This window comes from Crinia signifera, chromosome 19, assembly GCF_055691185.1.
Source record: "Crinia signifera chromosome 19, ASM5569118v1, whole genome shotgun sequence".
Lineage (NCBI taxonomy): Eukaryota > Metazoa > Chordata > Amphibia > Anura > Myobatrachidae > Crinia > Crinia signifera.
In genome coordinates this window covers 48,122,756-48,137,279 of record NC_139226.1, presented here as the reverse complement: position 1 = coordinate 48,137,279, position 14,524 = coordinate 48,122,756, and the positions used below count along the sequence as shown (strand labels likewise).

Here is a 14,524-nt window from a genome sequence, read left to right as displayed (position 1 = left end):
ACCACACATTGTGAATAGTTGTTAAATTGATGTTTTATAACACTATATTCCTTTTCTAGAGCATTGACCTATCCCCCATAGGGATTGTAGATGAGCCCTTATTTTTGAAGAAACGAGTGGATATGAATGACTCCGGTGTATACCTATGTCGTACACAATCACTTTCTGGTATTCCAGTCAGCATCCTTATATATGATGTAAAAGGTAAGAATGATTATCAGGCAGCTGACAATTACACCTCTATGAAACTGTTACAGCATACTTGCCTACTTTTGAAAACTAGTTTCAGGGAGATTATAGTTGGTAGTGGAATTTTGCAAAGCGCCCCATTGTGGGGGCGTGTCATGCTCCACCCAAAGGGCGTGTCTAGTTCCATATATGGAGAGATTGTGAACGTGGCACCTAGAAGCATGGGGGTGTCATTTAAAATGACATATCCAAATGTAGACTAGCCCCAAAGCAGTTAGTAAGAGCTACTATACTTGGTAAAGTGCTGGGAAATGGTGCTGATGATTCAATGTAAATGTATCTGTCTCTCATTCCTTTTTTCCCCAAAAATGGAATAGAGTAATGTGGGCTAGGTGAAATGAGGGAGATTGCTAGACTAATGAGGGAAAGAGGGAGAATGCTGCTACTGTATGTCAGGGAGTCTCCTGCAGAATGCAGGAGGGGAGGTAACTGTGATGTACCAGTGTAATTTGGGCTAGGTGGCATGAGGGAGATTGCTAGACTAATGAGGGAAAGAGGGAGATTGCTGCTATTTCAGGGAGTCTACTGCAGAATGCAGGAGGGTAGACAACTATGGGCCTGATTCAGTTCTGAGCTCAGTACATATTTGTTTGGAAAATGGGCAAAACTGTGCACTGCAGGTGGGCCAGATGTAACATGTGCAGAGAGAGTTAGATTTGTGTGAGTTATTTTTTCTGTGCAGGGTAAATACTGGCTGCATTATTTTTACACTGCAATTTAGATTTCAGTTCCAGCACACCCCACCCAAATTTAACTGTAATTGCACAGGTTACATCTGCTCCACCTGCAGTGCATATGGTTTTGCCCATTTTCCAAACAAATGTGTACTGAGCTCAGATCTGAATAAGGCCCTATGTGTTACAGTTCTGGTCTCATGGTTCTACTGACATATAATTATATTGCAATATTTGTGGATTTTTAAAACAATTAGTGTACCTCCCAACATTTGGAATTTGGGTGGCGGGAGTCCTGTGCATGTCTTCGGCGTGCGCACCAAATTTTGAGGGCGTGGCCTGGCGGACTGGGGGTGGTGTCTACAAATCTTGTCATGCACATGAGACCACGCAATGTTTTTGCCGCTTTGGGTGCATGGACAGCACACTGAGAGCTGCTGGCCATGCACCTAGCCCATGTGTCTCTGGGAATAGACGCTGTGTGTATGTGAACAGCGTCTTTTCACCATTGCTCTACTCAGCAGAGCAGTGCCAGGAAGGGGGGCTTCCAACTGTCATCCCCTATTGAGGGACACTGTCGGCCTTGGGTGGGATGTGGGACTGTCCCAAAAAGAAAAACCAGACGGTCCTGCCAAAATCTGGTGTGCGTGTTCCCCTTGCGAATGGACTATGCTAAGTCTAGCATTTGCCGGCCGCTCACAAGGTGACTGACAGGCGCTGACATTTGTGGCATAACCCGATTTCCGGGAGTGTCACGGAAAACGCAGGCGGTCTCCGGTCTTTGGGTGGGATGGCCGCTGATGTCAGCAGCGGCCTCCTCCCCGCGGCCTTCACAGAGCTGAGTCTAGACTTACTCAGCGCTGCAAGCAGGGGGGAAATCACACCTGTGCACAGGGGCAGGGAGCTCGGCGGGGCGGTGCTTACCTGCTCGCTGGGCCCTGAATACTCGCAGCCCAGCAAGCAGGTCTGAATCGGGCCAAAATGTCATATAGTGCATGCATGTCCAAACTGTGGCCAACCAGCTGTTGTGAAACTACACATCCCAGCATGCCTTGCCATCGTTTGCTCAGCGACCACATCCCCGGCGATAATGGCTGATATCGCACAATGAGTACAGGGCTTTAGACTGAATACATCCACCTGTGCTTTAACTTCTACTGTTCTCTTTCATGTAGTTGTGAGAGGGGCAACAACTAGAGCGTACAAGCCCCGGCCAACGCTGCCAAATATTCATCCTGCCGCAACAAATACATCGGCAAATGTGGACACGGAGGAAATAATCAGCACCCGTGCACAGATATTAACATACGCTGGTGGCGCTCTCATCATCATAGTCACTTCTTCCTTGTGGTATGTGCTGTGCAGCAAAAGCTAATTACAAAATTATATTTTTCCTACCTATTGCTTGCTACTATCTGTCTACCTTTTATCCAGGTGTTAATGATATGACCCCAGTAGGCTAGAATCTTGCTAACCCCAGTGTACCTGACAGGGAGAGACAGCCCCTGTTGCCATTCTTTCCTGCAATAAAGCCAGTGGCTTTACTAGAAATGTTGCTTCACCTTGCCAAAAAAGATTCTGGGGCCCCCCACCTTTATACAGCAAATTATATATATATATATATATATATATATATATATCCAAACCAATAGTGTTATGTAGCGCCCTATATTATTAATCGAGATACTTCTAATCTTTCCTTTATAATACCATGATTACCATCAGCATTTTCCGATATAAAACATTTATTAAAACATTTAAAACAGATCACAATATAAATCTTGAGGCAAGTTTTCTAGTACAGACGTATTCTTTGGATTTATGGATTGTAATGGTTTTCAATGGTTACCCAACGCGTTTCGTCTCTTTATGAGACTTCATCAGGGGTGAACAATTTTATATTAGATCTACAAAGTAGAACATAATTTTAGAATTCTAAAATGACAAACATAGGAAAGACAAATACAAGTACATTTACAATTAAAATTCGAAGCGAATTTAAAGAGGGAAGGAGGAGAACAGAAGAGGACAATGAGTGTATATATACATATCGTTTAACAGATCGTGTTAAGTTACATACTGGAATATAGGTGAGGAAACAAGAAAAACTCTGCATCCAAAGTTGATACTTAATGTTTATAACACCACTTATTTTCATGTGATTCAATAAAGTAAATAGAGTAGGATGGTACAGTACCTTAATAGGTCTTTTATCAATAATAATTTTGCTAGTTTGCAGAAATACAGGGTCCGTTTATAGGCTCAAGTTTTTTACTAGAAATAAATATGAATATAAATGAACATAAGGGTAAACACATGGGTGTACATCTATCTCCATTACAAATGAATGGTGGTTGATAGTTACCTCTAATGGATAGAGGAGTACGCTCCTGGATCTTTCTATTATGTTAGAGATCTTTAGGCAATGATCGGTTGCCCGTACTTGAAGATTGAAGAACTATTGTTTATTCATAATTTTTAGGTACCTATTGGTGTATGATTGAAAACATAAATAGCTTTTAGTGATTCCCACAATATGAGCTGTCATTAAATTTATTAATTATGGCTTTAAGTACCTACCATTAATGAATCATTACTGTTCTTAAGTCCTAGTTTGAATAAAGTTTTTAGAGTATCATTTTTGAAGTGTGGTCCCCTTATATAATATTTGGGAGTATACTGTAAAACAAATAATGATCATAATTGATTAATTAATTAGGAATACATTTTAATTTAATATTTTATATTTTGTATAGTGGCTAACATACCTCCAATTTCCAATAAGCGAACTCCTTAAGGATCACAGGAGTGAAGATGTGGTCCAAAAAAAGACCTACCCAATGATACAAATACTGCTTAGTGCTTCCATTAAAGTGTTAAACTAGAGTAATTAAAGTGAATAATGGTATATTACCTTTCTGGCTCCTAGAGATGTGCGCTCTCCTGTGTCCAAACACCAAGTGAACTAATAGCTGTCCTAGCCAGGGTATTTATAGGGAGTGACTAGTGACATCACTTCCTGTTGGAGATGTTTTACTTGTTAATAATTTTTAAGTGTTTTTTAAAAGACTAAAGTGCCAGTTTTATAGCAAATCTATGTTTCTGTGTGTTAAATATTCCATCACACTGTTAACACACAGAAACATAGATTTGCTATAAAACTGGCACTTTAGCCTTTTTAAAAAACACTTAAAAATTATTAACTAGGACAGCTATTACAATGTACAATATCTCCAGAGTTTGCGCTATGCTGTGTTGGTCGCTTGATAACACTTGATCCCCTACTAGAGAGACCGAAAAGCCAATATCCAAACCAGAAGTGTTATATAGCGCCCTATATATTTAGTCAGGATATTTCCTGTCTTTCCTTTACAATATCAGATGGACCATAAACAATTTTTAAAGTAGAAAAACATTTATTTAAAACATTTAAAACAGAAACCTCATATTATCATATGGAAGGTTTTTCTAGTACAGGTGTATTCTTTGGTTTATGGATCACAATAGTAGTCAATGGTTAACCAACGCGTTTCGTCTCTTTATGAGACTTCATCAGGGGTGCAAAATAGTATTGTAGTAGATCTACAAAAAGTAGAACATAATTTTAAAAATAATTTTTTAAAACAACATAACATAGTATAACATAGCATAGGAAAGACAAGTACAAGTAAATACAATTGTACGTAATATTCGGAATCTAATTCAGAGGGAATAGGAAGAGGAGAACAGAGGGAGACATAAGGATGTAAATAATTTTGACATAAATATATTCTGACAACATCTGATTATTTTGTCATATCTTAAAGAGACAAGTAGGGAACGAGAAAAACTCTGCACCCAACGCTGATAATAGGTGTGAAAAAAGACACCTCTATACAATTTAATAGAATATGGTGGTACTGTACCTTCATAGGTCTCTTAATCAATATTTTTGTACAATTGAGGTGGTGAATGGTCCGGTTATAGACTCAAAATAGTTTACTAAAAGTAAATATAAATACAAATGTAAATCCAAGGGTTTATCTATGGTCCCCAATTGGTTATTAAATGATAATTGTTTGGGGTACTATACCTTAATAAGTCCTTTAATACCAATAAATTAGTTGATAGGTAGTGCAAGTTCAAGCTTTTTGGCTGGAATAAATAAATTACATTTACAATCTCATTGGGCTATTCTTAATCATATTGAATTTTATTTATTTAAGGAGTGGTAATTGAATAATTACCTATAGTGGAATTGAACCCGATTATCTTTGGTTTAAAAAATTATGATCTTAGGGCAATAGGCGGTGCCCAATATGGGTTTTGTAGGACTTCTATTATAAACCTAGGGTATTAAAATACCTAAAAATATATTATAAACAAGGATGTTGATTAAATTTATATTTTAATTTTTTTTTATATATTTTTATTTTTATTTTTAAATAACCCCCATAATGCAACAGGTTAGTGAATAAGGTATAATAATACATACCGTTGATTTAGGTGATTAGCTCTGAATCGATGGTAAGTTTTTGAGTATGGAAATGTAGTCCCCTTATGATATAGTCAGGGGTAAACTGTGAGATAAATTGAATGGTCCTAATTAGTGTGATAATTCTACTGGTGATCTAAATCAACAAAATGATCAAAGTTCATCCATCATACCTTCAATTTTCAATAAGCGATCTCCTTGATATAAATTAGATTATCTTTAGTACGGACAAAAATCTTTGGGCAATGGGCAATGCCCGATTGGAATAATTGTAGAACTTCTAATAGAAGGGTTCGGATTTTTATATACCTGATAATATATCATAGAGAAAAGGATATTAATCATTTAAAAAAAAAAAATTTAATGACTCTTATAATAGGGCTAGTCAGTGAATTAAATGTGATTATACATACTGTACCTTAAAGTGAAATTACTAGCTTTATATCGATGGTGGGTTTTTTTTATAAAAGATTTGTAGTCCCCTTAATGTAATCAGAGATATAAACTGTGAAATGAATTAAATATAAAAATCCTAATTAGTGTGATATGATAATTAGTGGTGTTGGTATTGACACAGTAATCAATATTCATCTAACATACCTCCAATAACCAATATGCGATCTCCTTGTAGAACACAGGGGTATGGATGTGGTCTAAGTAGGGATAAAGACCTACCCGATATATAAAAATTAGTTAAGTGCTTCCATGGAAGCACTTAACTAATTTTTATATATCGGGTAGGTCTTTATCCCTACTTAGACCACATCCATACCCCTGTGTTCTACAAGGAGATCGCATATTGGTTATTGGAGGTATGTTAGATGAATATTGATTACTGTGTCAATACCAACACCACTAATTATCATATGACACTAATTAGGATTTTTATATTTAATTCATTTCACAGTTTATATCTCTGATTACATTAAGGGGACTACAAATCTTTTATAAAAAAAACCCACCATCGATATAAAGCTAGTAATTTCACTTTAAGGTATGTATAATCACATTTAATTCACTGACTAGCCCTATTATAAGAGTCATTAAAAAAATTTTTTAAAAATGATTAATATCCTTTTCTCTATGATATATTATCAGGTATATAAAAATCCGAACCCTTCTATTAGAAGTTCTACAATTATTCCAATCGGGCATTGCCCATTGCCCAAAGATTTTTGTCCGTACTAAAGATAATCTAATTTATATCAAGGAGATCGCTTATTGAAAATTGAAGGTATGATGGATGAACTTTGATCATTTTGTTGATTTAGATCACCAGTAGAATTATCACACTAATTAGGACCATTCAGTTTATCTCACAGTTTACCCCTGACTATATCATAAGGGGACTACATTTCCATACTCAAAAACTTACCATCGATTCAGAGCTAATCACCTCAATCAACGGTATGTATTATTATACCTTATTCACTAACCTGTTACATTATGGGGGTTATTTAAAAATAAAAATAAAAATATATAAAAAAAACTTAAAATAGAAATTTAATCAACATCCTTGTTTATGATATATTTTTAGGTATTATAATACCCTAGGTTTATAATAGAAGTCCTACAAAACCCATATTGGGCACCGCCTATTGCCCTAAGATCATAATTTTTCAAACCAAAGATAATCGGGTTCAATTCCACTATAGGTAATTATTCAATTACCACTCCTTAAATAAATAAAATTCAATATGATTAAGAATAGCCCATTTAGATTGTAAATGTAATTTATTTATTCCAGCTAAAAAGCTTGAACTTGCACTACCTATCAACTCATTTATTGGTATTAAAGGACTTATTAAGGTATAGTACCCCAAACAATTATCATTTAATAACCAATTGGGGACCATAGATAAACCCTTGGATTTACATTTGTATTTATATTTACTTTTAGTAAACTATTTTGAGTCTATAACCGGACCATTCCCACCTCAATTGTACAAAAATATTGATTAAGAGACCTAAGAAGGTACAGTACCACCATATTCTATTAAATTGTATAGAGGTGTATTTTTTCACACCTATTATCAGCTTTGGGTGCAGAGTTTTTCTCGTTCCCTACTTGTCTCTTTAAGATATGACAAAATAATCAGATGTTGTCAGAATATATTTATGTCAAAATTATTTACATCCTTATGTCTCCCTCTGTTCTCCTCTTCCTATTCCCTCTGAATTAGATTCCGAATATTACGTACAATTGTATTTACTTGTACTTGCCTTTCCTATGCTATGTTATACTATGTTATGTTGTTTTAAAAAATTATTTTTAAAATTATGTTCTACTTTTTGTAGATCTACTACAATACTATTTTGCACCCCTAATGAAGTCTCATAAAGAGACGAAACGCGTTGGGTAACCATTGACTACTATTGTGATCCATAAACCAAAGAATACACCTGTACTAGAAAAACCTTCCATATGATAATATGAGGTTTCTGTTTTAAATGTTTTAAATAAATGTTTTTCTACTTTAAAAATTGCTTATGGTCCATCTGATATTGTAAAGGAAAGACAGGAAATATCCTGACTAAATATATAGGGCGCTATATAACACTTCTGGTTTGGATATTGGCTTTTCGGTCTCTCTAGTAGGGGATCAAGTGTTATCAAGCGACCAACACAGCATAGCGCAAACTCTGGAGATATTGTACATTGTAATAGCTGTCCTAGTTAATAATTTTTAAGTGTTTTTTAAAAAGGCTAAAGTGCCAGTTTTATAGCAAATCTATGTTTCTGTGTGTTAACAGTGTGATGGAATATTTAACACACAGAAACATAGATTTGCTATAAAACTGGCACTTTAGTCTTTTAAAAAACACTTAAAAATTATTAACAAGTAAAACATCTCCAACAGGAAGTGATGTCACTAGTCACTCCCTATAAATACCCTGGCTAGGACAGCTATTAGTTCACTTGGTGTTTGGACACAGGAGAGCGCACATCTCTAGGAGCCAGAAAGGTAATATACCATTATTCACTTTAATTACTCTAGTTTAACACTTTAATGGAAGCACTAAGCAGTATTTGTATCATTGGGTAGGTCTTTTTTTGGACCACATCTTCACTCCTGTGATCCTTAAGGAGTTCGCTTATTGGAAATTGGAGGTATGTTAGCCACTATACAAAATATAAAATATTAAATTAAAATGTATTCCTAATTAATTAATCAATTATTATCATTATTTGTTTTACAGTATACTCCCAAATATTATATAAGGGAACAAAACAGAAAAACACATATAATGCGCTAGAAACAATGTATAAATATATAAATTTATTAAGTAAAATTTACACTGGCCAGTGTTAAAAGATCAGATTGTTACAAACAATTTCATTAGAATATAAAAAATGGAGAAAAAGACTAAAAAAAAAGAGGGGGGGGGGGTGGGTTTTTAGTCCGCCATCAAAAAAATGTTTTATATTATTTTCCCACAGTCTTGTATGGAGATTGAGAGGTTTATTTGGTTTCAATCATAGGTTCTCCTTGTGAGATGGGTGGAGGATATCTGTATTCCTCTATACATGAAACCTTCTCACACTATATTTGTCTGGCCTGACATAAAATTCAATGTATGGAGAAAAAATCAAATAAAATATAAATAAAAAAATAGGGGAGGTATCCTCCCTGTACCTGCACTGGAAGTCCCAGGTTTGTGTGCTTTATATTTTGTTAGCAATGGTGCCTTTGTATTGATGGTACAGTACTTTCCTGGGAACCCGGGCTCCTTCTTCTAGGAGAGATCACAGTGTCAACCGGTAATGTAGCACTTTATGCAGGTATCACGGGCAGGTCCGCCTGTATTTCAGGATGAAAAAGTAATAGCTCAATAACGCGTTTCCCCGCCTCCGTGGGGACTCAGCGGCTTCCTCAGATTCTGAGGAATCTGAGGAAGCCGCTGAGTCCCCACGGAGGCGGGGAAACGCGTTATTGAGCTATTACTTTTTCATCCTGAAATACATAATTTTAAATTATACTCTAAAAACTTTATTCAAATTAGGACTTAAGAACAGTAATGATTCATTAATGGTAGGTACTTAAAGCCATAATTAATAAATTTAATGATAGCTCATATTGTGGGAATCACTAAAAGCTATTTATGTTTTCAATCATACACCAATAGGTACCTAAAAATTATGAATAAACAATAGTTCTTCAATCTTCAAGTACGGGCAACCGATCATTGCCTAAAGATCTCTAACATAATAGAAAGATCCAGGAGCGTACTCCTCTATCCATTAGAGGTAACTATCAACCACCATTCATTTGTAATGGAGATACATGTACACCCATGTGTTTACCCTTATGTTCATTTATATTCATATTTATTTCTAGTAAAAAAACTTGAGCCTATAAACGGACCCTGTATTTCTGCAAACTAGCAAAATTATTATTGATAAAAGACCTATTAAGGTACTGTACCATCCTACTCTATTTACTTTATTGAATCACATGAAAATAAGTGGTGTTATAAACATTAAGTATCAACTTTGGATGCAGAGTTTTTCTTGTTTCCTCACCTATATTTCAGTATGTAACTTAACACGGTCTGTTAAACGATATGTATATATACACTCATTGTCCTCTTCTGTTCTCCTCCTTCCCTCTTTAAATTCGCTTCGAATTTTAATTGTAAATGTACTTGTATTTGTCTTTCCTATGTTTGTCATTTTAGAATTCTAAAATTATGTTCTACTTTGTAGATCTAATATAAAATTGTTCACCCCTGATGAAGTCTCATAAAGAGACGAAACGCGTTGGGTAACCATTGAAAACCATTACGATCCATAAATCCAAAGAATACGTCTGTACTAGAAAACTTGCCTCAAGATTTATATTGTGATCTGTTTTAAATGTTTTAATAAATGTTTTATATCGGAAAATGCTGATGGTAATCATGGTATTATAAAGGAAAGACTAGAAGTATCTCGATTAATTATATAGGGTGCTACATAACACTATTGGTTTGGCTATTGGTTGTGGATCTCTCTAGTAGGAGATCAAGTGTTATCAAGCGACCAACCCTGCTTAGCGCAAACTCTAGAGATATTGTGTATTATATATATATATATATATATATATATATATATATAAAAAAAAAATTTTTTTTCCTTAATGCTCATTGCCAGGGGTTTCTTGCTCCTTGCCAGGGGTTACAAGCTGGTTGCCAGGGGATACATGCTCATTGCCTGCAGTTATATGCTCGTTGCCAGTGGCTGTGGTGGCATTGTTACTTCACTGAATAAAGCCAACAACCAAGAAAGGGATTGGTGGGTGGGAGTGTCCACAACCAGTAGACCTCCCATACTCAGAAACTACTAGAACAATTACATGACAGAACACACAAACACACTCCTAAACAGTTGATTGGCTAACTGCAAACTGTCCATATCCAATCAAACTCCACAATACATTAACCAGCTAAACCAAATATAAACATTCACATAGGTGTTCTTCTCCATAGACTTCACAGTTTTACTATGGGCTGTAAGAAAATCACTAGTTATTTGTTAGATAGTTAGGCAAGGCAAAACAAATATGGCATACAGTGGAGTTGAAATGGGCACTTCTTAAAAGCCGCTGATGTCTGCATTATATAAAATGTCCTGGTTTTGGATTTAATATGATTGACTTTGCCATTTCAATTCAAGTGGGCAATCCCACCAATGATCAATTAAAGCAGTAATTTAGTAAGTATACTCCCCATTTGTTTTGTGGAAAAATGGGATAACAATTAGCCGTTATGCAGAGTTAAGTTATAAAGCCTAATGTCAGGGTTTTTAAGACTGAAAAATGCCTATGGAAAACTTAACATAAACTTACACTGACTAAGGGGGGCGGGAAGGGGGTGGGGCATATCATTTGGAAACCATATTTTTTACTCTTTCATTACAAGGACAATTTTCATGTTTTTGTCATGCGTCCGTTTTACTCCATAGAAATGGATTGATTTAGTTGTTAACCCAGATAAATTAGTATTGCTTTTTTAATAAAGATAGGGTTGTTTGGTATATCGGAATAAATGTACTTTAATTTATGACCATATGTGGTTATTGGTGGCAGTGTGGGGTTGGGCAGGTCTGACAACAGGAGGGAGCAGGTCATTCTTGCCTACTTTTCTAAGTGCGTCTCCAGGAGAAGCCTAGAGAGTTGACCTAAATGACAGGGGGGAGGTGAGAGAGAGGCTGGCATCACCAAGCCCCGCCCCTTTTGAAAAAAGCCTTGATTCGCAGCTCCCCGGAAATGCCAAATGCAGCAAAATGGCAAAAATGATTTGCGTCATTTTAGCCCGTCCCCGATGAGCCATGAATTTGTCTTAGCGGGGAAGGGGGTGGTGTGGGGGCTCCAGGGAGCATGTGGGAGACTTAAAGGGGGGCAGGAGGGGGACACAATTTTTGGAAGCCTCCTGGCCATTCCAGGAAGGTAGACAAGTATGATGCAGGTACTGATTATCCATGCCAGGAGGGGGCCCAGGTTTGCCATACTTTCCCCCCCCCTCCTTACCTGGCAGCAGCATTAGCTGTCATGCTCTAGTGTGCTTGCTGCAAAGAGGCTGCTGCGGAGTAGATGAGGGGAGCGATTACACTGATCGGGCTCAGGGCTGTGGGGCCCAGGACTGACAAAATAGGCAGGGCCCCTCCCTAGTGTTAAGGGCCGTACACACCACAGCGATCCCGCTCGTGGTGGGACCCGGTGGGGGTGGACCGGCATCAGCAAGTGCATACACAAGTGTATGCAGGCACAACAAGGTGACATGAGGGAGATTGCTAGACTAATGAGGGAGAGAGGGAGATTGCTGGTATTTCAGGGGGTCTCCTGCAGAATGCAGGATGGGAGGTAACTATGATGTAACAGTTTAATGTGGGCTAGGTGAAATGAGGGAGATTGCTAGACAAATGAGGGAGAGAGGGAGATTGCTGTTATTTCAGCTAGTCTCCTGCAGAATGCTGGAGGGTAGGCAGCTATGACACAGACTTATCACTACGAGCCTCAGGCAATATTTTACAGGCTCAGAGCACCAGCCCTGCCCCCCTCTCCCTGCTGTTAGTATTAAAAGGATTCATTACCATCACACCCAGATGAGTGGGTGGGCGGGAGGGTCAGGATAGTGGCGCCGGCTGCTCGTTCACCTCTGACTGGAGCCGCGGTGAGATGACTCACATTGCGTTGCCTTTCGCATGGTGGGGAGCAGGGCTTTCTACAGGAAGCTGTCACTTACTATTAAAGGTAGCAGGCATGCTGCGGACAACCTGCAGCCTGCAGCAGTTAACGGGGCTGGCGGCCGGGCGCAGCAGTTTCTGAAAGGGGTGTGCTGGTGGCCATGCATGCTGTGGGGATAGAGCTGCCCGGGCTCTACCCTCTGTTAGATTGGCCAGGCCCGGGACAGTTGTCCCCATAGCACCCCCCCTGTCGGCGGCCCTGATCGGGCTTAAGGCATCCCCCTGCCTGGCAGCTCTACAAATATAATTTTTTTCACACAATTAGGCCATACCCCCACAATTTTACCCGGGCCCAGCAGACCTCTCAGCAGCCCTGGGGTAGCAGGGAGTAATAGGTTGAAGTTTTGCCTAGGGTGTTGAGAAACCTTATACCGGCCTTGCTATCAACTATATTATTGATAATATTGGTGGGTGTATATACCACTAGATACAATATGACTTCCCTCAGCACTGAATGGGATGTTGCCAAGCAACGTGCATGAAGAGGCCATGCTGTGCTGTATTTGGGGGCATGGTTACTGTATGCCTTCTCAGCAAGCCCCCTGAGATTCCTGGGTACTTTACCTGCCCCATCCCACTCTCATCCCCTTGAATATGCATTATGTAAACATGACATTTTATAATGTGGCAAATTAAACACATATTATTCTTTCCCCCCTGTAGCTGCCTGCTGTGTAAAAAGATAAAAAGAAGAATAAAGGATCCTGAAAAAGAGAAACAATATCTGGAAGAGTTAACCAGACATTAAGACACTATGCAAATATTTTCTTTTTTTCTTCATTTGTTTCCAGCATTACACACAAATATAGCCTCTAGTCTTTCCACATCACATGAAGGCTTTTGGTGATATTATTATTATTATAATTATTAGTAGTAGTAGTATGCATTACATGTGTTTTGTATTTTGTAGACTGTAACCTGTCGTAAGACACCAATCTATAAAACAAATGTATAAGGATCAGTGACTATGGGGGTCTGTTTACAGTATTAGTATTATTTTTACTAAAATAATGTGAAATAAGGGTGTTGTCACAACCTTTTAACTTTAGTTTCACCAAACTGTATTGAAATGTTGTTGTTTTTTTGTGAACAACAGCTCCGAACCCATTTATTCACATTTTTTTTAAAGTAACCAGATGACATTTCCCATTATTTTTATTTATTTATTTACAGTTTCTTATATAGTGCAGCAAATGCTGTTGCTCTTAACAATAGGAAACAACGGTGATTAAACAAACTGGGTAGTAACAAACCAGCATAGAGGTAGGGGGTCCTGCTCGCAAGTTTACAATCTATAGGGATAATAGAAGGGATATATAAAGATAGGATTCCATGGCATTCCCACCAGATTGCAACACAGTTCTGATGTGATGCAATTAAATATGACTGGTCAGGAGGTTATGTGGGAGTTCTGGAATATGATAAGCTTACCTAAAGGGGTGAGTTTTCAGGAAATGCTTGAAAGTTTGGAGGCTAGAGGAGAGTAATATGCTGCTTTCACATTGCCTAAACGTTTGAGACCCGGTATTTTAAAATGTACTTAAAATGGTATATTACCGTTTTAAACCCCTTTCACACTGCAAATAAATACCGGGTCTCAAGCAGGTTTGTAGTGTGAAAGCAGGACAGACAGTAGCTATAAGACAGTGTAGTGTATATGTACTTAGCCACTCATTACATATGCACATATTTAATGATTGCTGTGCATATGAATGAGCCACTCATTGCATATGCGCATTTGTAATGAGCGGCTCATTACATATGCACTGCACTCATTACATATGTGCATATGTAATGAGTGTCTCATTACATATGCACAGCGCTCTCTTAGCTACAGTCCCATATACCAGTGGTTCCCAACCCTTGTCCTCAAGTACCCCCAACAGTGCACGTTTTCCAGGT

The 14,524-nt window shown here is 37.8% G+C and overlaps 1 protein-coding gene across 1 annotated transcript in view; it reads left to right on the top strand.

The window, feature by feature from the left end:
* IZUMO1 (izumo sperm-oocyte fusion 1) overlaps nt 1-13,589 on the top strand; it is a 74,731-nt gene extending 61,142 nt beyond the window's left edge. Inside the window, exons 11-13 of the mRNA XM_083161715.1 lie at nt 60-204; nt 2,099-2,273; nt 13,286-13,589. Coding sequence (XP_083017841.1) covers nt 60-204; nt 2,099-2,273; nt 13,286-13,370 — 405 coding nt within the window. The 3' untranslated portion in view covers nt 13,371-13,589. The remainder of the gene's footprint in view (nt 1-59; nt 205-2,098; nt 2,274-13,285) is intronic.
* Nucleotides 13,590-14,524: the final 935 nt, after the last annotated feature.